Consider the following 27,338-nt stretch of genomic DNA (forward strand, 5'->3'; position numbering starts at 1 on the left):
ATGCCTCCAAGCTTCAAATCTCCCAAGGGCTACTGGCTCCCCAGGGCCCAGGTCCTGGCTCTGCCTCTCTTTAACCCCTGCCCAGGGCTGGGCACACAGGGGGTCAATGAGTGGGTGCCCTGAGTGCCACCCTGAGGGGAGGAAACCCTGGCCCAGGCCTCCCTGCCCTTTGCAGGGCCTGGCTCTTTCTGCCTGGGCCCAGGGGATCTGCAGAGCCAGCGCCAGGCACCAGATTAGGCAGGAGCTGAAGACTGACAAGTTCTCTCCTGAAAGATGGGACACAAGAGGGGAGCCAGCTTTGCAGCTTCTCCCGTGGCCCTGTGCCGCCCCTCCCCTATCATAAACGCCTCCAAGTGGGCAGCTGTGTGTCCCAGGCACGGATTAAATAACTTGTTGCTTCAAACGTGGGGCCACCCCACTGCTTGGGGGTCACAGGCTGGCCCTCTGGGTTTTCCAAGCTGTACCCCAGGGCGCAGTCCTGGGCTGAGGTTCAGCCCATGGTTGTTCTCCCCTGGCTTCGGGGGCCCGGACCCTTCCCTGACCTCCATCTTGATGTGAACTCACATCAGGGTGATGTGACCTTTGCCGTCCCCTCTGCGGAGGGCGCTCTGACCAGTTCCTCCATCTCAGGTTTCATCTATTTCAGGGCCCCGCGCGGCCGGGCACACTGATGGGATGGTTATTTTGGAGCTTGCTGGTGGCCTGCAGCTGCTCCTGACCCCGAGGGGTGGAGGGGATGGGAGAGAAGACATACTTGGGCTGGGCACTGGCCCCAGAGATTCCATTTTTAGCTGTTTCCCAGCATCTCCTGTACCTCCTCTCCTAACTCCTGTGATATTTCAACAAAGGCCAAAAGGATCTCTTTCCTACCCCTTCCCCTCTCTCTCTCTTTGCCCACTGTTTCTCCTTCTTTCTCTTCTTTTGTCTCTGATCACCATTTGTAGCTTCTCCTTCCTGGTCTTTAGTCAGTAATGTCAATGATTTTGTCCTGGGTGCTTGTCATGACTGATGGGAAGTCCTAGGTTCAAAAAGTTAGTTGTCTGAGTGCAGGTGGACCTGACTTTGGTTGATAAACTCAACCTGAGAAAATGGTAATAACTGAAGTGATCAAGTATCCAGGTGCCAGGGGCTTCTCAATCTACCTCTGATCCCTGCGACAACATCGCAGAGCAGGTATTAGTGTACCCCTGTTCTCATGGTGAGGGATAGGGGGCTGGAGGACAGTTGCTTACCCACAGGCCACCAGCCAAGTGCTGGATCAGACATTTAAACCCAAAGCCCATGCATATTCTTCTGAACCATGTAGCATGAAAACAATAACAATGGCTCATATTAACCTCGTGATTATTATGTGCCAGGTACTCTACTAAGCGCCCTAGGTACTGTATTCCACCTCATCTTCTCAGCATCCCTTCCGAGGGGAGTATTAGAGTCCATATTTTATACCAATAAGTAAATGCTGATTTCACTGCTGAAGAAGAGAGTCCCAGAGGGGTTGAGCTATTTGCCCAAGGTCATACGGCCAGGAAATGGCAGAGCTAGGATTTGAACCCAAGCTGATGACTTCAGAGTCCTTGCACTTAACTGTGCTCCTGTCTTGCCTACCAGTATATGGATTTTGTTAACCAAAAAACCTAAAATACTTTTAGGTTGCATTATTAGAAGTATAGTGTACTTATCAGGGGAGGTGTGATGGCCACATTGTGCCTTGAGCTGGCCAGGGCACATCTGGAATCCTGAGTCTGGTTGTGTTCATTGTCGAGGAGGTGGGAAGGTGTGTGGGGAGTCTGAGTATTCCCTGAGGAAAGCGGTCCTCAGTGTGGGGCTGAGAGGCAGCCCCAGGGGTAGTAGGTGTAAATACAGGGCGGTTATGACTGAGTGAGCCCTAGAAAATAAACTGTATAAAGAGCAACACATGATAGGTGTGTGATTGTATGTACAGATTTGTGTGGAGTGATCATTTTATTTAGGTTGATACGCAGGCTACTCATTTTCATTATCTAGCAATTTTGTATAAAAATAGCAAGTCACTTGTAAACACTGCCGTGTTGATTTTTATAAGTGTAGATCTGTAAATTCAACTGCAGTATTTAAAGCTTCAGCATTGACACCTTGTGTGTATGAGAGGAGGGATTTGAAGGAAGATGCCTTGAAGAGTGAGTTGGGTGGCAGTTGGCAGTTGTGGGAATTTCTTTTCCTATCGGGTATGTGATTTTGTCAAAAGGAAGTATTTCTCCCAAAATTGGGAGTAGGCAAACTACCAATCAGTTAAGTTTTGTGTGTATGCTAGTTTAAAAAAGATAATATGTAATATAATGTAAAAAAAAAAAAAAAAGCTTTTATGGTAGATTTTGTAAATTTGTTACAGGGTAACCTGTTTTCTAGCTGTGATCTTACCACTTCAAATGGGTGTAATTTGAATAAGTTTTGTATGGTAAAGGATCAATAAAATGACTTTTTTAAGAGTTCAAAAAAAAAAAAATACAGGGAGGTAGATTTCAGTTTAAGAGTAGGAAACATTTTCCTAAAGACAGAGTAGCTCAGCAGTGGCACTGCTGGGAGGTAGTGGGTATATCCAAGCAGAATAGGACTCCTGAAGGGGCAGAGAACAGGAGAGAGCTCACATTCCAGCCCGATTCAGGAATCTGTTCTGAGCGTCTGCCCAGCTCCATGGGCTCTGGCCTGATTGTCCTGAGCGTGTGGGGTGGGCTGGAGAGAGGAGTGTGGGGTGTGTGTGTGGGGGGGCCCCCATGACGGCCTTGTTCCCATAGGCCCGGCTGGGCATCTCTGAGCCACTTGTTTCCTCCTCACCCTGTTTCCCCATCCCTTCTCCTCTGTCCCCAACCCTCTGGACTCCTCAAGGGCCGCTGACTGGAATCCCTAAGGGGTAGGGGAGCTGGGGCTGTTTCCTGGGGTCCAGGTCAGCCCACAGCCCTCCTCAGCCCCCCACTATTGTCTCCCATGTCTTGCCCTCCTCGCCTCTGCCTCTCCGCAGCCCCCCAGCTTCTCTGCACCATTACTGTCACAGAGTCAATTCCCTGGAATAATCACATTTTCCGGTCTGCTCCCTCCTCCTTGCCAAACACGGTGCTGGGAATCCTGACCAGCCAGGCCCCAAGAGGCTTCTCCAGAGAAGCAGGAGCCTTGTGGGGAGGGCTGGCCCAGCACCCTCTCCTTGCTGGGGTCCAAACAACACTGTTCCTGGAAAGGGCAGGGGAGCTGGGGGAGAACAAAGAGAGAGAGGCTTTAGAGAGCGTCTCTAGATTCAGCTGGGGCTGAGTTCTGGCCTCTGAGGCTCCTACCAGTCCAGTCCCCCAAGCTTTACTCTCACACCAAGCACTCCAGCAGCCCTTACTCAGTTCCTGGAGAGAAAGCACAGATTCTCCTTGGGGGAGGCTCAGAGAAAAGCCTCCTGAGAAGGGATTGGCCCATGATGTGTGCTGCGGTGGTACTAGCCAAATTTAGGGACTCCCACAGAAAGGGTTCAGTAAACGAGGAGGGCCCGAAAGTGGAGAATGTGGCGTTGGGAGTTGGACAGATCTTGCTTTAATCCTGGATCTGCCACTTCGTGGCTGTCACATAACATCTCCGAGCTTTATCTGTACAATGGAAACAACTTCATGGGATGCTTTAAGGATGAAATGCAGGGGTAATTCATTGCAACTGATGACTTTTATTACAAATTATAGTACTCCATAAAGCAGAGATAACCAGCCATTAAAAAAGTATGGTATCAAAAACATGGTTATTAGTGTAGAAAGGTATTCAGGACACAGTAAATGGAAAAGCTAGTTTTGAAAAGAAAATTTGTATAGCAGAGTTCTTCACCTGGAGTCGATGCCCTGAAATTAACCACAGAATTTAGGGAGAAAGTGCATTTTTCTGAGAAGATAGATAAAAGTTGCCACATTTTCAAAGAGATATATAGTTTAAAACTACTGGCATTTATATAGCATGATTCAATTTTTGTTTTTAAAAAAGAAATAACTAAAATATATTGAAAAAAGGCTGGAAACTCATATATCCAAATATTAATAGTATTTTCCTATGGATGGTGGGCTGACAGATTACTTTTTCTTTTTGATGAACTGTCTTTTCTACAAAATACAGTCTGTATTACTTGTATGAGTAAAAAGAGAAAGGGTTTGATTTCCAGTTGTCAGTTTTGAAAGGATAGCTTGGATAAATTCACTTAACTTCTCAGCCTCAATGTCCTTCCGTGGCAGTAACTTCACAAGGTAATTGTTGGGGTAAGAACGTCTCTCTGCCATTTGTGCAGAGAGGCGTTCTAGGGAGGGGGGGTTCTCTCTGGCCTCCCAGACGGGTAGGATGTCAACATGCATTCAACAAATATTATTTACTGCTGCCTTCTAAGTGCCGGGTGCTCTTCTGGCTGCTGGGATAAAAAGGGAGGGCCCCAGGAGTTAGAAAAAAAATCCAATTTTAATAAGCATACTATTTAGAAGTAATCATGTTTTTAGTTTTGGTGTCCTTCCTGCCGGCCTTGATCCTTTGCTTAAACAAATACGTAGTTAGAAGTCCTGCACGACGTTATGTCCTAGCATTTTCTGTGCCATTAGAAACCCGGTGCGTCTTACTGCTGCGCGCTTTAAAGACCAGTGGGAGGAGGTGCGCAGGCGATGGGGACTGGGCGCTGTGGACCGCGTGATGGTCACCCTGTCTCCCTCTCGCCGCAGACAGCGAGCTGGTGCTACCGGACTGCGTGCGGCCGCGCTCTTTCACCGCCCTGCGGCGGCCGTCGCTGCGACATGAGGCCGAGGAAGCGCGCCTCTCCGTGAGCCTGTGCGACCTCAACGTGCCGGGCGCCGACGGCGACGAGACCACGCCGGCCGCTGGCTGCCCCATCCCGCAGAACTCGCTCAACTCCCAGCACAGCCACGCTCTGCCAGCGCAGCTCGACGGCGACCTGCGCTTCCACGCGCTGCGCGCCGGCGCACACGTCCGCATCCTGGACGAGCAGACGGTGGCGCGCCTGGAGCATGGGCGCGACGAGCGCGCGCTCGTCTTCACCAGCCGGCCCGTGCGCGTGGCCGAGACCATCTTCGTCAAGATCACGCGTTCGGGCGGCGCACGGCCTGGCGCGCTCTCCTTCGGCGTCACCACGTGCGACCCCGGCACGCTGCGGCCAGCCGACCTGCCTTTCAGCCCCGAGGCACTGGTGGACCGTAAGGAGTTCTGGGCCGTGTGCCGCGTGCCCGGGCCCCTGCACAGCGGCGACATCCTGGGCCTGGTGGTCAACCCCGACGGTGAGCTGCACCTCAGCCACAATGGCTCCGCGGCGGGCATGCAGCTGTGCGTGGACGCCTCGCAGCCCCTTTGGATGCTCTTCGGCCTGCACGGGGCCATCACGCAGATCCGCATCCTCGGTGAGTGCCCCCGGCCACGTGCCCGCCTCCCCCCAGGTGCACCCGGAGGCTGGCGCCTCCAGACCCAGCCTTCCCTGGAGGAGGGGCGTGTCTGGGTAGGGGGAAAGAGCGCCCACCCTGCCCTTCATGGGGTCTAGTCAAGGAGTCACAGACACCGAAGATGAGTTCTGGGTGGGACTCAATTATCTAGTCCATAGTTCTCAGATCTCAACAGATAAACCCTGGAGAGGAGGAGAAAAGCGGGGAACATTGAGTTTCACGCTCAGAATCTGATTCACCCACATTCCCACAGATACGTCAACAGTTCTTTTACACATTGCCCAGTGGCCATTTAAAAATGGGGAAAAAGAAAATGGTTTCCACCAGCAGCAAACTTCTTGAGGTTCAGTTTCCATTTCTCGTAAAATGGTAATAAAGGCTCTAAGGGTGGTTGTGTGTCTAAATAAGAAAAAGAGGTTGGTATGTCAGTAGCCAGGTATCTCTGCAGGGTGGTGCCTAGATTGGGGGTCTGTGGGGAATCCCCGAGCAGAGGGCCTTGGAGGAAAGAGGGTTGCAGATGTCTGGGCCTTCGTGGGTTTGAATGGACAGAGTTTGAATGGACTGGGTGATGCGGACTTGTGTAAGCCATGTTTCCCAGAGTGTTCTGCAGGGTAGGTGTCCATTGAAAACGGGTCCTTGGGTCCAAAATGTTTGGGAAATACTGAGTTTTTAAAAAGAAGGCGATTCTTGGGCTTCCCTGGTGGCGCAGTGGTTGAGAGTCCGCCTGCCGATGCAGGGGACATGGGTTCGTGCCCCAGTCCGGGAAGATCCCACATGCCGCGGAGCGCCTGGGCCCGTGAGCCATGGCCGCTGAGCCTGCGCGTCCGGAGCCTGTGCTCCGCAACGGGAGAGGCCACACTAGTGAGAGGCCCACGTATGGCAAAAAAAAAAAGAAGGCAATTCTTTACTGTAGAACTTCTCAGAGCCTTTAATATACAATGTGAACCTTTAGGAGAAGGTGGTGGTGGTTACGGTGTCCAGCTTTTCCAAGCTCGTTTGACCAGAAATCTTTTTTTTTTTTTACGTGTATCTTCAGGAACCTCTGTTACCCCAGAGTGAGCAGGTGTTCGTGCTTTCCAAGTGCTGGTCTGCTCTGCAGCAGCATTAGACTCACTCGGAGAACCTACTACAGAGCAGATTCTTGAATCCCACCTCCAGAGGTTTTGATTCTGTAGATCTCAGATTAGGTCCTGGGCATCTGAATTTTTTTTTTTCTTAGCAAGTTTGCTTAGACACATTTGGAGACCCCTGGGTCTCACAGCCCCTGACCTAGACCTCACCCCAAGAGGCTTCATAGACAAGGTAATTGTGTGTATGTGAGCATGAGTTTATGCTGTAAGATTGGCATACTGTGTCTAGGCACAAGTGAGTAACTAAATGTATACGTATTTGTGTATATAATGCTGTTGGTGATTGTGAGAGTGTGTGAGAGTTTTGTGAAATCAGATAAAATCAGTGGAGACTTCCTCTGGAAAGAGACCAAATGAAGATGGAGTGTAAAATACATTTAAAAAGGAATGAAAAGAAATGGGGCTGGGGTGCTAAGAAGTTAGGATTGAGGGAAGATAAGTCAGGAAGGAGGTGAAAAGAAATCAGGCTAGATGAAAAGCCATCAATCAGTAAGGAAAGAAATTGGGGTGAAAATTCAGGATGGAATAAAAACAAATCGGACTGGGGTGCAGAAAAAAAAAATCAGGTTGAGGTACACAGATATTTGGCTACATTCACCAGGAGACACTGTTCCTCAGATGAAGGAAGTAACATAATGGCAAGGTACTCTCTTGCCTCAGCACCATCTAATAATAGATAAGTAGCTTTCCAGTGAAGCTTCTGTTGCCCAAAGAAGCTTACTAGACTGGAGCAAAGGAGAAGCTTAAAAACAAACAGAAACAACCCAGGACTTAAATGTCTCCAAAGGGAAGTAGGTCAAGGTGGGTGTTGAAGAATAACCATTGAGAATTTAATATATGCTAAACAGATGCTCCTGAGCTGTTTGGAGAATAGGGCATCTCAACTAACAAATTGGTGTTAGGGGATCCTGACTGACTTTAAAGGAAAAACAAGTCAGTAACAATGTGTGAAGGATAATTATTTACCTTATAGAGGAATGCTTTGCTTTGTTGAAGGCCTAAGTGAAGTAAGAATGAAAAGATATTTCCTTCACTCCAAAACTACAGTCAATTTCATGCTTAATGGTGAAACATTAGAAATACTCTTATTAAAGTCAGGAATATGATAGAGATGCCTTATAGTATTGTTCCGAAAATGCTAACCAGTGCAATAAAGCAAGAAAATCAAATAGAAGTTATAAATTTCTGAAAGGGGATGATAATTAACTTGAAATTTGTTAACAATAATAAGAGAAATCCTATGGACAGCTAATGAATATTCTTAGAAACAGTGACTATTAAGTGAATTAGAATGAATAACTAGTAATAAAAAATATCTCACTGGGCACTTATTTATGTGTAGGGCATTATGTTAGGGCCTGTGGGAGACTTACAGGTGAATCAGACTTCCTGCTTTCAGGAAGCTCAAGGTTTAAGTAGGGAAACAAAGTTACGTTCCTGGGCAAAGAACAAATAATTTCCTATCCTCTGTGGTTTTTTATTTCCATGCATGGCGTGTGTGGCTGGTCAGTGCTAGATAGAGATATGTGGTTGTCGGGGGGGTGGGGTCAAGGCTGTCCAGAGGAGGGGGTTGAGGATAGCCCCAAGAGGCTCCCTGGACAGTTAGCTCTTTGAAGGCAAAGGCTCTGTCTGCCTCATTCCCAGTTTTATATATACACAGTGTCTGGTACCTGGTAGGCTGTCAGCAAGGACTTGATGAAGGGAGGAGGCAGGGAGGGATGGAAGGGAAGAGGAAAGTGAGGGAAGAAAGGAAGGAAAGAAGGTTGGGCAGATCAAGTGTGGGAGATGGTGTGGAGTATTTCGAAGGTGCCAATGCAGAGGAGAAAGGGGGTGATAGCACGGGGCTCTGACTAGGATGGTGAGGCCAGGGCTTGAAGGGCCATGCTAGGTGGGAGGACGGCGACTTTGTTCTCTGGCATGGGAAACCTTGAAGGTGAGGGAAGCATAGGGAAGGGTGGAGGTGGGATTCTAGGCAGGGGGCTTGTTTGGAGAGGGCAGATGCAGTAACACCAGAGCATGATGCGTGTGGCCCTCCAATTTGTAGGCGGGAACAGAGAGCTGGGGCAGGGTGCTGAGCCAGTCGGTGGAGTCCCACCCTGAGCCTTATGGCTGGGCCGTGTGGTCAGGCTGTACCACCCATTTCTCTCCTGAGAACCTAATAGAGGGGTGGAGATTCGCGCTTTCTCCCAGTGGGCCTCTGAGTGGCTAGTGTGTCCCTCCCTCTTTCCCACCCTTTCTGCAGGCTCCACCATCCTGGCAGAGCGGGGCATCCCGTCACTCTCCTGCTCCCCTGCCTCCACACCAACCTCGCCCAGCGCCCTGGGCATCCGCCTCTCTGACCCCTTGCTCAGCACATGCAGCTCTGGACCTCTGGGGAACTCTGCTGGCGGTAAGTAGGCTGACCCCTCCAGTTCCATGGTGACCATGCCAGGCCTCCCACCCTGAGGACCCCATCCCCACCCTTGCCCTGGCTGAGGCAGGCCTGCAGCCTCTGTATCAGGACTGGGCCCTGGAGGAGCTGGAGATGGGCCCAGTGAACCCTGGTTGAGTGCTAATTTCCGGGTGTATCCCATCCTTTCCCCCGGCTGGGCAGCTTTCTCCAAAGGACTTCTTTAGCACAAAGAACACCAAAGGGTAACTCAGGAGGGGCCTTCCTTAAATGGTTTTGGGCCCCCTTCCTTCCTCCATCCCTCCCTCCTCCTCTCAATGCCTCATGGACACCCTGGCCCCTGGTCTGGGCACTGAGGGGCCAGAAGTGGGGCTGTCCAGAGTGTATCCTCTCCTCTCTTGTGCCCAGGAAGTTGGGTGGTAGGTTAGACAGGCCGATCCTGATAAATGGAGGGGGAGAGGCCAGGGGGCTCTCTTCATGAACCTGGGACCAGACTGGGCCATGTCTCCTCCTGACTGCTTTCCCCTTGCCCCCAGGGACGGCCCCCAACTCACCTGTGAGCCTGCCAGAGTCGCCAGTGACTCCAGGCGGGGGCCCGTGGAGCGATGAGTGCACCATTTGCTATGAGCACGTGGTGGACACGGTCATCTACACATGCGGCCACATGTGCCTCTGCTATGCCTGTGGCCTGCGCCTCAAGAAGGCTCTACACGCCTGCTGCCCCATCTGCCGCCGCCCCATCAAGGACATCATCAAGACCTACCGCAGCTCCTAGCCCGTCGTGGTGCCCTACCCCTCACGCCCACCTCCGCAGACCCCGGCCCAGCTCTACCTGAGGGGCAAGTCAACAGGGCCCCTTCTCTTCTTCCTCATTTTGGAAATTCTTTTCCCTTCTCATTAAACATGGGAAACAGCCCCTAAAGGTTTGGGGGAGGAAGGGGTATCAGGCAGGGAGGTGGGGGCAGAAGCAAACCGCCTGCTCTTCCCTGCACGCCGAGGGGCTAAACTGGGGTCTCAGCTTCTCCTGATCCTTCCCCATCCGGGGTAGATTCCCAGGAGGTCCTTCTAGCCTGTGTGGCACCTTTGTGAGAATTAGAAAGTGTGTCCCTTCCTCTGGGCAGATGTGGCCCTGAGCCCAGACATGTGGCTTGGCTAGTGGAGTGTGGACTTGGACTTCAGCCTCTGTTTTCTCCCTCAGCCAACTGCCCTTGAGCAGTGCACAACCTGTGCAACAGCAGCCCTAGGCCGGCAGCTCCTGAGCTGCTGCCTTACTCTCTGACCTACACCTACCTTCTCCTTCCTTTCTTCCTTGCCCCTTGGGCCTGGAAGCCAGGGGTAAGAAGGCCAGTGGATACCTCTCATCCTGGGCAGGCTGCAGCCTCCATGCCATGTCCGTCTCCCCCTCCCCCTGGGTGGGTGGACAGACAGGCTACAGAAGCCTCCAGGCTCTGGGTCCCTAGCCCCCTGGCCTGGTTGAGATGTGGAGGGCCCCTTTCTGGTCAGAGCCTGTCTTGGTGTGGGCTGGAGAGTCTGTCTTCTGTCAGGGGTCTCTGAAGAACAGGTTTGCAGCTACCCTCTGTGACCTCTCCTCCCCCATTTCAGTGCTATTCTGGGCCGGGCTGGTACTCATAGAGGCTGTAGCATCCCCAGGAGAGGGCAGGGCCCTGGGTTGGGAGTAGGGGGCTCCCTGGAGTAAGAACAGGCTTTTTCCGTATTTTAACTTATTTATTTATTGGGTTTGTAGGGGTTATTTGGCAGGGGGGCGGGACTGAATTCCCATCCCCCAGACCCCTAGAAATGCTGTCCTGGTGGGCGGGGTGCCTGGTTAGAGGGGTCAGCAGAGGTAGTCATCACTCAAAATCTTCCCCAGACTGCAGCCCAGAAGTCCCTAGCCAGCTCTGCTTACCATGAAGTAGAACTCCAAAGGGGCTGAAGTGGGAGGCCTTCTGACAAATTGTATCCCTTTTACAGAGAGGGCAGCAGAGCCTCTGCAGTGCCCTGGGACTAGGGGATCACCCCAGAGCCACAAAATGCCCTTCTTCTTGGGCTGGAGCAGGGTCATCATAATTGGCTCATTATACATCACGAGGCCCAGGAGTTCCCTCCTCCATAAGGACATAAAAAGTTCTGGGCAAGCTGAGGGAGGGAAGGCCAGCTGGCCTCATCATTGTAGGGGTAGGGAGCCTGTTCTTAGGCTCTCTGGTGCCAGGAAAGAGGAGAACCTCTAGGTTCTTAGTCCTGATGCTGGGGTGAGGGAGTCCCCCCCGCAGCTGCTCTTAGGTTATAGTCATCTCAGCCCTGCACGCCCTGTCCTGATAGGCCATGGCTGGGGCCAGCTCTCAGAGTCCTGGCCTAGTTGCCCCCGAGCCTCCCAGCCCTCGGCCCCCTCAGGTAGTTTTTTACGCCTGTCGGAGACTGCTTTGCCGTATGGCTGGCAGAGCGCGGGATTCTGGACCTGGCCACTGACCAGTTGTGTGGCCCCGACCAGGTCACAGCCTCTCTGAGCCTCAGCTGGCACCTCGATAAAGTGATGGTTGGGGTCGGGAGGGACTTTCCTTGTGACTCTCGGGGGTTCTCTGGTGGGGGCTGCTATGGGGTGGGGTGGTGGGACACCACAGGGAGGGGGTCAGGATGCCAGGCGGGCCCTGTCTGCACCTGCCTGGCCGGGAAGCCACAGTCCTACCATGGGTCTCCCCTCCCCACTGACCCTGTAGACCCCTTCTGTGGGAGGGGGGGCGAGGTGGGGCTGGTGTGGCCCCACCCAGTCAGGGGGTCCCCTCTCAGACAAGGAGAGTTCTTACATGCAGGGGCTGTACAGCCTGCGCGCCAGGGAGAGGAAGCCACCGTCCTGTTGTTTCTGCTAGCCTGGGGGTAGCTGCTGCCTCCTCTGTGAACCTGGGTCACCGTGACTGATTGTGAATAAAGGTGATTTCGTACCAGCCTGAGGGCTGTGCCGTGCAGTCTGGAGGGCTGGGGATGGAGGGCAGGCGGGCAGGTGGGTGTGCAGGAGGGGAGTCAACGATCGGGAAAGACTCCCTGGAGAGAGCAGGGGAGGGGGAGGCGGCTGGAGCGTGACCTGGGGCTTGGATAGCAGGGGCTATCCAAGCAGAATGCCAGGCGAGCCCCACTGTAAGCTGAAAGGGAGACGCTACTGCCCCTCGGTGGCCTCAGGTCCCTGGGTCCGTGGCACTCCCGAGGCTGAGCCGGGTCTAAATCTGGAGTGCAACCTTTGTGGAGGGGCAGCGCCACCTAGGGGCTAAAGGGCGGCAGGCACTGTGCTGAGCTCCCCAGAACAGGGCCTGCCCGGCTCTCACCCGAAGCCCAGACCTGGAAGCTCCGCTGCTGCTCCCACTGGTCGGTGAGGAGGCCTATGCCAAATGAGTGGCACAGCTGGGCTGAAAAGGGAGGCCTCGGTCAGGGACCCTCGGAAAAACTTTCTAGATGGGCTGAGTACCTCTGGGTGGCAGTAGAAGCTGGAGCGCTGGACGGGGTCTGGGCACAATGTGGGAGTTGAACTCATTTGGCAGGCTGGGCCTCAGAGGGACATGGGATGCTTGCCTTCCTCTCTCCTGGGAGGATGCTCTAGCTGCCCAGCCTCTGCTTGGCCTTGAACAGCCATGGGCTACTCCCCACACCAGGACTGCCCAGCCCTGCTTACTGGAGTCCAGCAAAAGTAGGGGAGGGTCAGGGGCTCTAAGCTGAGGGGCCATGTAGGCCCACTGAATGTGGCTCTTCGGCCCCAAGATCTGTATCCCTCTCTAAAAGCCTTGGCCACTGCCCAGAAAGCCTCCCAAAGGTGGGGGAGGGGTGGAGGGGCTTGAGCACGCTTCTCACCGGCAACAGTGGGAACTTACCTGTCCCCCCACCCCTCCAGTGTCCTCAGAGGGCCTGGACCCTGCAGGTCATGTTTCATTTGGGGTGATGTGGCTTTTGCCACTCAGCTGGATATGTTTCCTTGTGGCAGGGAGAATCAGGAGGTGATTCTGTTCAGTTAAAAAGGCAAAAACTTTATTTAGTTTTCAGGGAAATACAAGATGCATGTAAACATAAACAAAATACAAAACAACCCAAATCTTACAGTCTAGAAGCATGCCAAGACAGAGTATTTTCTGCAGACCAAAGAATCCCATCAAAATGATAAAAGACACCTGGAAAGCGGCAGGTCAAGGGGCTGGGTCCCTTCCCCGAGGACGCTGCATTTTTGTGATGAGAACAATTCAAAAAAAAAAACAAAACCCACTATTAAAAATATTAGAAACATGGAGAGAGTTTAGCACCACCATTGAGCCTGGAAATTTTTTAGCACTCAGATTGACAGCACTGGAGTCACTGCCCTTAAATTTCTCTGCTGAGGGGGAAGAGGGAACAACCTCCTTCAGACCCCACAGACCCCACTAGGAGCTGGGAGGGGTTGAGTGGACACCGTGAGGAGTGCCCCAGAGGCATCCAGCAGTTCACATGCAACCATGCAGTGCACAAACCCACGCTTCACGAACCTGCCACTAACACCTGCCTTGTTCAGAAGTCCCCTTCATGCAGACCTCCCTGAAACCCTTTTGCCATCCTGTGTCCTGGATTTAAAGAAAACCTGTTGCAGAGAACAAGCTGTAGATTCAAGAACCGTGGCTCTGTTTACCCTTCTTTCTCTGAAATGCTAAAGAGCAGTATGCCTTGGTCACAGGCCACTAAACATGATGAGTGCACTGCACTCCATCTTCTGAGTCACACCACTGAGGCAGGCTCAGCAAACTGAACCACCACAGGCGTCATTAGAGATACTTAAGAAGAACTGGTGTCAACAGAAGAGCAAACGAAGTTGTCTTCTTCCCAGATATGCTTGATGGTGTCTGGACCCCAAGGTTCCAGTTTGGGGGTGGTGGGTCCCAACTACATGACCCATTATGGTCACTGGTCTCTGATTCAAGCAATTTGAGAGGCTAGCTCTGGATTGGACAAAGGGAGGCGGGGAAACCCAGCCTGGAAACGGAGAGATGGATGAATGTTCGGAGCCAGGGCCTCAAACTCGAAGACTGGTTTGTTGCTGGCAACTTCCCGCTTTCCACTAAGTAAATCAATGACCATTAAGAACCCGCTGGGGACCCAGCTTGTGGCCCAGCAAGTAGCTGTTTCCTGAGGCCAGCTTCTTCTAACAGCCAAATCTTGGGGCTGTCCCAACCTGTTCTGGCTGGACCCTTGGGCGTTGAGTCACTAAACTCCCTCCCTACCTGCTGTCTTCTTCCTGAAACACTCAGAACAGACTTCCTCCTCCTTTCTAATAAAGACAAAACTCCAGACTCCAAACCCTCTCTCAACCTTCTCATACTCTTCCCTTTCTGCCTAGCAGACCTCCTCTTCTGGAAGCCTCCTTCTTGGGGAAGGGGCGGTAAACCCCAGCCACCCCAAACACGCGCACACTCATCTTGCCGACGTGCCTCTCACTCACCTCCAACGTGCTCGATCCATACTTTTGCTTTAAAACGACAATTCTTCCTTCCTCTCTTGCCTCCTGAGGTCCAGCCCATTAGCTAGGATGGAAATGGGAACAAAGGAGGGACCTTCATCGTAGGGACCCATTCTCTAAGGCCACTAAGTTCTGGAATGGGAGAGGGGGCTGATTGTCAAGGTCAAGTGCAAACTCAAGGTTAAAAAGATAGGCTCCGGGAAGGGGGATGGCATGGTAAAACCAACATTATAGGCAGCTTGGGACCAAGGCCCAGGAAGACAGAGTCCTCTACCCAGTCTATAAGCACCAGTGTGCCCAACTTCTGGCCTGAGGACCCAGGTGCACAGGACAAAACAGGAGGGATGCTATTATCAGTGGGGCTCTTCTTCCTGAAGTGCAGCTATAGGTCACTGACCCTGTTGTGTCACTGGCTCTGATCACAGAGCTTGAGAACCAGGGGCTGCCCCAACCAGAGATCATGATTTAGACAAAAAGCTCAGTAATGTCAAGGGGGAGCCCTCCACATGATTCCCATGAAGCGTTCAGTCAGGCCTGCAGTCTAGACCCGGGGTGCTGACGTACCCGCACGGGTAGGTCCACTGAGCTCACGGTGACCAATTTCTCGCCCCGACCAGCCTGATCCACCCTCAGCAATATAAGAACTGAGGGCCAGCTGCTCTCCTGACATGGGGATTCCCACAGTGGCGATATGCATGGCAAAGGCTGGGAGTCAGCCTACTAGAGACACTGCGGGTGGCAGCCCCATCTGACCGCCTCGGCACTTCCACACCCAGTGGCGGCACCTTTCCACATCTTCATTTTGGAGCCCGGGACGATGGCCTAGGCTGCTTCTGCTAGATCTGTTAATGCCAGTGTGAAGTTTCCAACTAAATACTTAATAAAATAATTACCAAAAAAAAAAAAAGACACATTGCACTCTCCAGCCAGAATTACACGTGTGAATAACACATACGCTTGCTGCCAGAAGCTGTGAGTCCTTTGGGGCCTGCCCAATGCCAAGGACTTGTTCAATGGAGACAGCTTGCCCAGTATGTTTTTCCTCTAACCCCATGTTCTTTAGTTCAAGTGGGAAATGACCAACACTCTCACATAACGCACTCGAATGCACACACACACACACACACACACTCTCTCTACCTCAACAACACACAGCCCTCAAAAAAGTGAGGGAATCTTAATTCTTTAGCACTGTGGATGGTTCTCTTTCCAGAGAGCTCTGCATCGGGATTCTTGAAGATTGGACCTATAGACGTATACACTCCAAGGAGAGCCACCCCCACACGGGGGCGCGGTCCCACTCTGGGCGCCAGGTTCCTATTTGTACAGAAATTCACCGAACGGGATGGAGCAGCAAGCGTACAGTACTGGAGGTGGAGGGGATGAGCCCGCAAGGATGTCCCTGTCGCCTTGAGGGGCAGAGCTTTGGACCCAGAGACTTCCCGTCCTGTCCCCTCTCTACTGGCACCCAGGTAGGAGGCGGCGGCTTGGTACCTGTCGTGGGAAGTTCTGTCTGCAGGGACCTCAGCAGGCTCCTCCGACGCTTCTCCAGGCCCTTCTGGGGACTGTCGGGGTGTTGAGCAGAGGCAGGGCTCGCGCCTTGCTCGGGCTGAAGTCATTGAGATGAACGGGTGGCCCTGGCTCAGCACCAGGCCCAGCTGCAGGCTTGTGGGAATCGGTGCGTCACTGGGGAACGCTGGGCTCAAGGCACCCACATCCCTCCAGAAGGGTTTGATTACATCGAGGGTTCCTGCCCATAAACTGAACTTGAGGTTACGTAGTTTTAGAAAGACTCAAACATACATCGAAAGGATCATGGCCCAAACATCAAGAGATTGGCGTGAGAGGGCTGCCAAGGGTTATTTTGGGGACACGTCTTTCTGAGCAGCTGGCTGAAAAACAACGGAAATGAAAACAAGGAACGGTTCCTGGAGGCCCTTGCTCTGTGCCTGGGGCTGGGGCCCCGGGGAGGCCAAGTGCCCCATGCCACTTCCCTGAATCCCTCTCTTCTGGGCGGACAACACCCAGCAGAAGGGGATGCCCTCTGGCGGGGACCCCTGCCATCTTGCCAGGGAAGGGGGAAGGGGAGGAGGGGTAAAAAAAATCAATACCCAGGTCATCTATAGGCTCCACAGCTACGACTTCTTCCAGGAGCCCCACCTCCCCTAGCGAGAGACGGGGTTGCTGGCTCTCCCGCCACCATCCCAACAAGCCCTGGCATCCCTCTTGATAATATTGCACTTTTCCTGTCTCTCAGATTGTTTTCATTTTCGATTGAGAATGCAAAGTATTTGGAGCGGGTAGGGGAAGTGAGTAACCTTAAAGAAATAATATATTAGTTAAATACAAAAACAGGAAAAGTAGGGGTTACTTTATCTTTTTTTCCATAAAAACAAAACAAACTACCAAACCAAGGTCTAAACTTAAATAGTTCTACACCTATTCTGCAAATACTAGTAATATGAAAATAATGCTTGACCGAAATTCCCTTGTCTTTTTTCCTTAGATGATAATAGTAACATGCCTTGCTGAGGAAAGCAATGGATATAAATGCCAGTAAAATACGCTGCTCTAACATCTGAAAGTGATTAAAACGATTCTATATAATGCCTTCGTCAAGATGGAGCATGGAGGAGGAAGAGAGAGGACCCTGTGGGGCTAGGCTGGGGGTGAACGGGCTGAAGGCTGGCCAGAGGGCCCAGCCACAGCTGGGGCAGATGGCACACCTGCTGTTCAGGCTGCCCCCTCCAGCTCCCTCTTGCCACCCTCGGGGTCCCTTGGCCTAGTGGGAACAGCATGATGGGGCCAGGGAGCCCAGCCAGGCCCCTGTTACAAAGTGGGAGAGAGATGAAGACATCTTTTTCCCTTGTAATAAAAGAAAAAAAGTCTTTAAACTGAAAGGAAAAGCACCAAATGATGCATCTTCGGGCATTATATAAACCTCAATAATGACCTCAGAAGGGCTCATTTTGATTAAAGTTGCAGTATACAGCAATACAACGTCATTTCACATTTTCAATCGCAACTAATGGAAAACTAGGTTTGGACACTGCTGAGATTTTTTTTTTTTTTAAACCTTTTAAAGTCCGATCTGGTTTTCCTCCAGATGGGTCAGAGCCACAGACCCCTCCCTCCTCTACCTGCTGCCAGAAGTACCCTCCAACGTCACAAAGCAGCTCAGTAGCTCTAGGGAAAAGCCCTCTTGCCCTGGGCAGGGCTAGGAGTCCAGGGGCACAAGGCCTGGCATCCCCTGGCCATGTCTGAGAGGGACTGGCATGCACCCTTCTTGCTTCAAGTATTAATATTCTCTTTGGGTTTGCAGGGTTTGTGCTGTGCTGTAAGGGGGTGATGGTGAGGGGCAAGGGGCGAAGACGGGGCATGGCAATCCCTGTTCACTGCCCAAAGCTACATGCTGTCACCAGGTGGCAGCATTCTCTACTTTTCCTGGATGCCTGAGCAACCCCCAGCCATCCTCGGGGCTGGATGTCACATTGTAAACATGATGACCACACTATAAACTCTAGCGGGGCTGGGGAGGAGTGCAGGGGTGGATGCAGTGGGGAGGTCTGCCGTTAACTAGCTATGTGATTTGGGGAAAGCTAATTCCTGTCTTTGGGCTGCAGTAACAAGAGGGTATGGGATGGAGTGACCCTGAAGGTCACTTACAATGACTCACTTAAGGGCACTGGGGATTAAGGAGAGAGGGTCCTTGGGGGGCTGGGAGAACATCTGCCTTGTGGGTGGTGGAGAGTCCCACAAGGCAGTGCAGTGAGGAAGGGCAGGGAAAGATAGGCTCTGGGGAGCACTGTGGTCCAGTCCGACTGAGATGCTCTGTGCTTAGCAGATGCGTCCTGCACTCCTTCCTGGCCTGGCTGGCGTGTTACTGATTGAACTGGCTCAGTGCAGACATTGAGGAGTGAGGCCGCTGGGGCCATCCCCCTGGAAGATAGCTACGTGGAAGGTCCTTTAACCCGACAATCACTCTACTTTTAAATTTTATTTTAAATAATCATAAATTACTTTTTTTTCTTTTAATAAATATGTGCTGCTTAAAAATGAGAAAAGTATATACTGCATCTTTAAGTAATGCACTTTGCTCTCTGGGTTTCTTTCCATTCCACCGTATTAAAGTGCATTAATTAAAAAATAATGAACCACTTCTTTATCATTATTGTTCAAATAAGTCCAAATAATATTAATATGAAGACACTACAACACTACCATTAGTACTGCAATCTAGCAGATAACTCAACATCCTGCTCTATTTAATACTGTCCAGCAGAAGAAAATAGTAACTAATTTTAATTTTAAACAAACAAAAGGAAGCAAAATCTCACCACGGCCTTTTCAACATAGAACGGGAGCAGTTTGCTAGAGCTGCCAGGCGTCAGTGTACGGCGAAGGAGGAGGGCAGGGCGGCTGGGGGCTGAGGGCACGAGGCGCGGGTCCCCCGCTGTTCTTCAGGCATCATACGCTGCCTGGGGGGCGGGGGGAGTGTGGGCGGAGGGAGGGCCTTTCCTCCTTAGTCCAGGATCTGGCAGCTGAGTCGGGGGCTGTGAAGCCTGATCTGTCCACAATCAAAGGCACGTGTGGAAATCCACTCCCAGTGAAGAGTGAGTCCTTGGGGAAGCCAGTTTGGCCTCTGAAGTGTCGACTGAAAGACACCACCCAGAGTTGACAGGGACGTCATTCTCTCCCTTCTCTCTTTGCAGGGGCACTGCCCCTCGGAAAGACCAGGTTGGCTCCTGGCCCAGGGATCTTCGCCTCCTCGGGCACCTGCGATATTGCTTGCAGGCCAGGGGGTGCCTGGTGGTGTCCGCCCAGCAGGTTCCCCTGGGCCCAGGGTGAGGGCGATGGCTGCTGCTCCACAGCCTTCACATAAGGCTTCGGGCCCTGCCCAGGCAGGGGAACGTTCGCTGCCCCTCTCCTGAACACCACCCGCCTCCCTGCTGAGGGTTCTGCCCTGCTGAGGTTGCACAAGAACCAGGAGAGCAGCGTCTCTGCTTTGCCACGGCTGGGACCAGGGCTCCTCCAGCCCGAGATCCCTCTGGCAAGCACCGGTACTGTCCACACAGTGGAAACCAAATGAAGCGACTTTGGCTTGTGGAGGGAAGAATGCAAAACACAAACCAAACCACCTCCCCACAAGAGTATGATAGAAAGTCCATCCACTACCCATCCCGTCCCGTGAGGCTGACCGCCCTTGGGTCCCCAAACAACTCCTAAAGTAAGACCAAAACCCAAGGCCTGACATAGAAGGTCCAAAGCAATACACCTCTCCCAAAACTTGCAAAGAACTGCCCACCCAGAAATATCCAAAATAAAGTCTGTGCAGACTGTGAAAAGACTGACGGCTCTACCTGCCCTCTCTGTGAACACTGGAGCTGGTGGTCCTCCACGGGGGTGCCCCAGGCAGGGCAGCCTCTCTTCTCAAGGCCAGCAGCAGTGACGGCTAAGAACGGTGGTCCTTGCTGGCAGCTGGGGAACTGCTTTTTCTTCAACTAACAAGAAACAGTGGCCTGGCCCAGGGACAGCCTGAGCTCACAGGAGATGCCTCCCAGCCCCAGGGCCAGTGGTATCTCCTACCACACCCACCCATGGCAGGCGGCAGAGATTCCTGGGAAACCAGCGTAACTCACAAACATAGATTAGGATGATACAAGGGCTACTTCCGGGGTACAAGATGCCAGCAACGGAAGCCAGGCTAGGCAGGGGCAGGGCACAGGAGGCCCGCACAACCACACCTTTTCCAGATTTGCAGCCAAGGCACAAATTGGGGTTTCCTACATGGCCTGTCCCAAATGGTGCCGAGTCCATCAGCAGAGTCCCCAAGGTGCACGTGTGAGGCTCAGCTTTCTTGCCTCCGGTCCCAGGCCCAGGACACCCCTGCCCCTTCCACTCCCTGCTCAATGTGGGCCCCCACCAGACCCTACCTTCCAGCTGGGGGACAGCCTGGAGGGGAGTATCTTCGAGGTCCCACATTCTGCAGGTTTAACGTTGTCCTCCCCACCCCCTCCCATTTTCCCTTTCCCTTTTGTCTTCTCTCACAGCTCACTCATACTGAGGCTGCAAGGACTTAGGCCCCCCACCACTCCTCGTTAGTTCTTTTTCTCCAAGTAGTTGGAGGGCACCCAGCCTTTGAAGGGCTTCACCCCGTCCAGAATCTGGCAGTACCACCAGCCGTTGGGGTTCCTCTCGAGGACCTCCATGGACACGCCCTCCTGGAAGCCCGCCGTCTCCTCATCCCCCTCGTAGTCTGCGATCGAGACGTACACATCTTTGAGGTTGTTGTGGATGAACTGGGACTTCTCAATGGGCTTGGGGCGCACAGGGGACACCGGGATGCCGTTGCGCTGAGTGGGCAGCAGAGGAGGGTCCGAGCCCTGGCTGGCGGCCCGTTCGACCAGGCGGCCCTTGGCTTCTGCGGCTGCCGAGCGGGCAGTGCTGAAGGAGGAGTTCCGGCGGACGCCTCGGAGGCCGTCGGTGGCCGTCAGCGACTCATTCCTCCTCAGGGCACAGGACAGGTTGCTGTCCTTGGGCGGTGGGGACACGAACACCGACTGGGGCCTCACGGCCACCTGCCGCACGCCATTCCTCATCTTCACCGCCCCGGCGCCCGAGGTCTTGACGAAGCCGCCGGGAGGCTTGGAGGGGATGGGCGGCGTGGCCCTTTTGCTCTGGTTGACGGTGTTCAGCGCTTGGACCCGCTTCTCGATCTTTTCCAGGCTGTCTGACTTGCCCTCGTTCTGCTTGCTCTTGGTGGCCACTGTGTCCAGCTCTTTGCCAGGGGGGTCGAATTGCTCGTTCTCACCGAGCACCAGATAGTGGGAGGGGGCCCAGCCCTCCAGCTCCCCAAACCTCACGTACCACCAGCCACTTTCCAGCTTCTCAAGCACCTGCACCTCCACGCCTGCCGGGAAGCTGATCTCCGAGTCCTGGACCTTTTGGTAGGCACTACATGTCGTGTAGGAGGTGGCCTGCCCTTCCCACCCCTTCTTGGTGGGACACGGGGGCGTGGCGGCAGGGAGGGTGATGAGGTCGGCCGAGCCTCTCCTGGACCCCTCACCGGGACCCTCGAAGGCCGTCTGGGGGGGCAGCTCCGAATCCTCGCTCTTGGAGCCCTTGAGGCCACCCCGGAGCTGGCCAGTGGGCCTCAGCTGGCGCCGTAAAGTGCTGATGTCCATCTTCTCCTGACTCTGGGACTCTGTGCGGTTCAGGAACGGCTTGGGCCGAACTGATGGCTTGGCCCGGGCACAGGAGGTCAGCCCAGTCTTCGGGTCAGCATCCTTCCTCGCTCCGACCTTGGGAGCGCCGCGGATGCCTGCGTCCGAGGCAGAACGGCGCTTCAGGTCCTCACTGTTCTTGGACAAGGACGAGGAGGAAGAGGAGGAAGAGGAAGAGCAGGTGGTGTTGATGGTGATGGACGAGGAAAAGGAGGCCGAGGAGTGGTTCTTCCCCAGTTCCGCCTGGGCGTTCTTCTCTGCCTTGAGCTTCAAGAGCGACGACGATTTGGGGGAGCCCGATCTGGGGGAGTTTTTCCTGGCAAGGGACAGCGGGGAGCCGCCTGGGGAGTCGCTGTCCCGGGAGGAGCGCCTGGCCGACAGGGCGTCCTCTGCACATGCCCGGAAGCCCTCGTTCTCATAGATGGTCTCCTCCTCCAGGGCCACGTCCTCTGCAGATCCGCCCACCTTGAAGCGGGCGCGCTGCAGCGAGAAGGCGGGCGAGGGCTTGTGGGGCTGGCCGGGCCGCCTGTCCCCCGAGCCGCCGTCCTCTGCGGGCTCCTCACTCAGCTCTGGCTCTGAGTCGAAGCCAAAGGCAGGGATGTCATACTCGGGCTCCTCGTATCTGAGCCTCAGCGGGGAGTCCTGGCTCTCGCCAGCACCCGCCAGACCCTCCTCGGCCTCCTTGGGCTTGCTGGGCGGTGCCGGTGGGGGCACCTTGGGCCGCGTCAGAGTGCTCGTGCGGCGGCTCAGGTTGGGCTTCCTGCGCTTATCGATGTACGACGCGGGGGCCCAGCCCTCCTTCTCACCGATCTGCACGTACCACCAGCCACCCGAGTTCTTGTCGATGACCTGGGGGAAGGGGCAGACGGGCCAGTGAGCTGGGAGGATCGCTGGGGCCCTACCATGTGCCAGGGTGGGAGCTTCCCACTTTGGCTCTAGGAGACATTATCTCCATTTCCCAGATGAGTGAACTGAGCCACTGAGTAAGTGGCCCAGGACCCAACGTAGGAAGTGATGGGCTGGCATTCAAACCCAGGTCTCTATCGTCTCCTGGATGGGGGGGCTCCTACTCTCCAAGACCCCCTCTCCTGCTCTTCCAAGTCTCCTCCAACACCCTGGTCGAGCTGGCCTCCTCTCCAGACCCTCACTTCTCCTCCCGCTGAGCTACTACACTTGGAAGATGCACTGTTCCCAGTCCCTACAAAACCCCGCTCACCACGGACCCATACGTACAAAAGACTGCCATTCCACCACTTCCATCCTCTCACTCCCATACTGCTAGGCCCTCCCTCGGTGACACTGGAAAGGGTCTCTCAGGGCAGAAGAGAATAGGAGGGTGCAGGTGAGTGGAACCTGGAGGTAAGGCTGAGGCCGGACCTCCCTGGTTTCCCCATTGCTCATGGTCATTTCACTACATGTGGAATCCCACTGAAATCCTACCAGCTGAGGAGATTTCTTTGAGTTGAACGGCTTCCTGGGGGAAGGCTAGGGCCTCTCAGTCATTTCCCTGTTAGTATAAACTCGTTCAAGGAGCTTCTTTCTTAACTGCTATTTGAGACTGGAGAAAGCCCAGGAGTGTGGTTGCTGGCTGTACTGAGGTCCGTTTGGATCAGGGAATACGAATGGAAGAGGCAGTTGTCCTTCCATGTGCGCAGGTTCCGCATCCCTGGATGTGGAGGGCCAACTGCACTACGATTTTATGTAAGGGCCTTGAGCATCCCAGGATTTGGGTGTCCACTGGGGGTCATGGAACCAACGCGCCACGGACCCCGAGGAACAACTGTAATTTTGAATTGTGGAACACTGCTGGAGGAGGAGGTCCCAGGGAGGGGAAGGGAAGCTTGAAAGCACCGGCACTGGGGGAAGAGGGGCAAGGAAGGAAGGGAGGATAGAGACCACCAAAGGCAAGGTCTGCCTGAGGCCAGCCCTCTGCAGCCCCCGCCCTGCCTTGGGTGCTATATTCCGTCCTTCACTCTGCCCACTCCATACTCAAAATGCAGACGTGGGTAGATCCTAGGTATGTCAGTTCTCTTACATTATGAGCTTCATAGGCTCTTCTGGAAGCATAAGCACCACTGGGAGAATGATTTCTCTTAGAAATTTAGTTCTAAGTTCCAGGCATGTGGTTTAAAACATTCACATTGGGGGTATCACCTCTTCAATGGGCAGAAACTGCCCAGTTACTCTTCTGATGGTTTTACAGGTATTAATTGGACTTAACTCCATTACTACACAGAGCCACTCAAGAGAAAGATCTGAGTCACAGATCTTCTCTGGCCCCTGGAGTGCCACGTTCAGCGCTGGCCACAAAGTGGGGTTTCATAAATGCTAGGAGACCGGCTGGGAGGGAGCAGGAGAGGGTCTGCTACCCACTTGCAGAGAGAAATCATCAGAACCTGGGGGAGAAGGGACTGCATCGAATGTCAGAGGTGCCTGTGGTGTGGACGTGGCCAGAGCGGGTCCTCAGTGCCTTACTCCGGCTGCCTGGACAACATTCTCCCAACAGCAGCACTTCCTAATATGGGTCTTGTGGAACCCTGGCCCCCAGGAGCTCCTGGGAGAGGAATCTAGGTGATACTGCCTATTCCAGTCCCCTCTTAGAGACACACAGTGACACCCCCATATCTAGGCTCTGAGAAGTTCTGCAATTAAAACAACAAAGCTGGTTGGGTTTTGTTTAACTCACTGTCCTCCAAACTCAACCCCAGAGGCCCTTTGTTTCAAAGTGTCCCCATCACGAGCTCCTATAATATGCTTTGGGAAACGCTGCTGTGACGGCAGCTGGGTGGAGACAGGAGCCGTGGGTTCTAGTCCTGGCTGTGGCACTTACTGGCTTTAGGCAAATTCTAATCCCTGTGGGTTCTGTTTCTGCACCTTTCCTGCTCGCCCCTCAGGAATGTCGCCAGCAAGACATAAATGGGAAACACGGGGGGTATCTGACCATCATGAATTATAACCCTCAGCCCCATGGCCCAAGGCTCACCTCTGCCTTCTGTCCGCCTCGAAAACTGATCCCATCAGAAATGCACGACTGGAATTCGGCAATGGTGTAGTACTCCACCTCAACAGAAGGGGGCTCTGGCGGCTTAGGCAGCTGGAACCCCTGAGGCAGAGAAGGACTCAAGTCAGCGAGGCTCACCTGATCAGAACTGTAACTGAGGTGAGTGTGGCGGCTACACCCGGTGGAGAGCAGCTGACCTGAGGATGTATCGATCACCTGAGTCTCAGGGTGGCTCACCAAGAGACCACTCTCCTGACCAGGCTCTCTAAGAATACCTAGGATTCGCTTGAGGCTTGTCTGAGCTATGAAAATGATCATCTAAGTAAATTTCCACCCTTACATCTTTGGAATCCAGTTTTCAGAAGCCTCAACAGCTAGGTCCCAAAACGAAAGTCAAAAAGCGGAGAAATTGTTGTAACAAAGCCCGTGCACACTGCCCCCTGGGAGAGGAGAGCCATGTCCTTGAGTCTCAGGTGAAGGGCCACCGGGGTGACACCTGACTGCAGAGGTGGGGTGGGTGTGAGGGGGTGTGGGGTTGGTCAGAAAACCCCTTGGTCTGTCATCGTGATGATGCCAAATGGTTAGGCAAGCACGGAATACACTCAGGATCCTTTGCTCTGGGGTTGGGTAGAACGCACTGGGCAGCCTAAATGCTTCCTAGATGCTGGCGTGTCGATAACTAAGCCTGACATGCAAGCAAATGTAGAATACGGCCACAGCCCGTGAGCTGTGAGCCTCATTCATTCACTTGACAAATGTTTGTTGTGTGTCTACTGGGTGCCAGACTCTGGTCCAAGGCACCAGGCATGCAAGAGTGAACCAAAGGGACAGGACAACCCCCTTGCCCTCGTGGAGAGGACATTCCAGCTTCAGCCAGTCTCTACTCCAGCCAACATGGCCTTGGCGCCTCCCCATCACTCCCAATATGGCCTGGTATCAAACAAAGGAGTTAAAATAAAACAATCTTATAAAAAAGGTACACGTGTTTGGGAGGCTAGGGGTGGGGGGGGAAGCAGCTACAGTGTAGCAGGAAGACCTCAAAAGGTCTCTGCCTGCAGGTGGACGCATGTGGGCTCCAGTCCCAGCTCAGCAATTCACCAGTTGCGTGACCCTGGGCAAGGCCCTTGCTCTCTCTGAGCCTCAGTTTCCTCATCTGTAAAATGGAACTAATAACAGGGCCATGAGATAATGAACATAACTTCTGGTCCAGCCAGCGGCACAGGAAAAGCTCTATAAACATAAGCTGAAGCCGAACGCTCTTCCTGAAACGCCATCCTATTCCTCTTACCCTGCCTCGTCCTTCAAGGCTCAGCATGTTCTAATCCTGCCAGTCACAGCTGAGCTGCCTCAGGTCAGAGTGAGTGAAGGGTGCGGGGGAGGCTGGTTTTGAGGGACCAGGTCAACTTTCCCTGCCCTGGTGGCTGGCTCTGCAGCCGTGCATGCGCACAGAGGTGGCCCAGGTCCCGGCCCTGCCTGGACCCCCGCGGCCAGGTGGGAGTCGGACGGACCTAGCCGGAAAGAGCAGCTCTGCCCTAGCAAGCCCTGCTTTTGGCAGGTGTGGAAAGAATTACCCCATTCTTGCCAAAATCAAGTCTGCCTGAAAATAATTAGCTGGGGCTGAGAGAGATGAGGGGAGGGGAGAACTCGTTCAGTTGTGTAAAATGGGAGGAGAGACAAGATAGCAAACTCCAGTGGGGCTGACGGCCAGGGCCAGGACGGTCCCATCTCCAGGGGCCAAATCTTCAAAAATCCTGTTTAGGGAAGGCCAACTCTTCCAGTGACGGCCGCTGTCCACCCCCCTGGGGCGGATGTCACTGACCACAGTAAATCTTGCGGCTAAGCCCAGATGTGACTGCAGAATCCTTGTCCACACATAGTGCACAGAGAGCTGACAGAGGAAGTGGAAAGTCGATGGCCAGCCCTCTGCATACACCATCTCATCCCATCCTTACAACAGCCCTAGGAGATGGCTGGCACTGTCCCCCTCTTATAAATAAGGAAACTGAGGCCTCTGGAGGGTAAGCAACCTGGCCAGGGGCTTGCTGTTTCTCAGTGTCAGAAACGGAGTATGAATCCATGCCTGGCAGGCCTGAAGCCCCATTCTTTGCATTGCATCCCACTGCCCCAGATGACAGTTCTTGGTTCTAGGGCTCTCGGTCTGCCACCTCTCACCCAAAGCCCCAGCACCCTGAGTGCACATCCACCTCCGTGGCGGTCTGGATGCCAGGAAACCTCACCTACAGGCGCCACAGACCCCAGCAGCACTGAGCCTCTTTGAGCTTCAGCATAAACAAGTCCCTGCCATTTACCACCCTCCTCCCCGGAGAAGATGCTCACTGGTCTGCCCTGCGCCCTCCCAGGTTCTGGCATCCACTGGGCACTCCCGGGCAAGGAAGGCAAAGCTGAAAGTCTTCCAGGCTCACATGGACAGCAGCCCTATTTCCCGCCCCTGGCAATGCCCTGGCTGGACACTCTCGCCAGCCAGTCTAAATGTTTATGTCTGCCAGTGCCGTGGCTGGGATGGATTTATTTAGCTTTAGAGTGCAGTGTGTTTTCGATTAAAAACTGTCCAGCTAGGCCCCAGGAAGGCTGGGTTCCCCAGGCTTCCCTCCCTGCCTCCAGCCCCACAAAGCTGGAAGCTCCAGCATGGCCCTGGGGAAGCCCTGGACCAACAGACTCTGCACTGAGACAGCCAATTACTGGGAGCT

The 27,338-nt window shown here is 53.7% G+C and overlaps 2 protein-coding genes across 11 annotated transcripts in view; one reads left to right on the forward strand and one right to left on the reverse strand.

Moving 5' to 3' along the window:
- NEURL1 (neuralized E3 ubiquitin protein ligase 1) overlaps nt 1–15,313 on the forward strand; it is an 83,682-nt gene extending 68,369 nt beyond the window's left edge. For all 3 annotated transcript variants that reach the window (XM_004265886.3, XM_049696825.1, XM_033421104.2), the window contains 3 exons: nt 4,698–5,387; nt 8,799–8,945; nt 9,482–15,313. In XM_004265886.3, the coding sequence (XP_004265934.2) occupies nt 4,698–5,387; nt 8,799–8,945; nt 9,482–9,720 (1,076 nt within the window). In that variant the 3' untranslated portion in view covers nt 9,721–15,313. The remainder of the gene's footprint in view (nt 1–4,697; nt 5,388–8,798; nt 8,946–9,481) is intronic.
- SH3PXD2A (SH3 and PX domains 2A) overlaps nt 12,937–27,338 on the reverse strand; it is a 241,687-nt gene continuing 227,285 nt past the window's right edge. For 7 of the 8 annotated variants that reach the window (XM_004265884.4, XM_033421090.2, XM_033421096.2 and 4 more), the window contains 2 exons: nt 24,613–24,732; nt 12,937–22,478 (listed from right to left, as the gene is read on the reverse strand). In XM_004265884.4, the coding sequence (XP_004265932.1) occupies nt 20,505–22,478; nt 24,613–24,732 (2,094 nt within the window). In that variant the 3' untranslated portion in view covers nt 12,937–20,504. The remainder of the gene's footprint in view (nt 22,479–24,612; nt 24,733–27,338) is intronic. The other variant, XR_007471233.1, reaches the window with a different exon arrangement.

Source organism: Orcinus orca, chromosome 14 (assembly GCF_937001465.1).
Source record: "Orcinus orca chromosome 14, mOrcOrc1.1, whole genome shotgun sequence".
Taxonomy (NCBI): domain Eukaryota; kingdom Metazoa; phylum Chordata; class Mammalia; order Artiodactyla; family Delphinidae; genus Orcinus; species Orcinus orca.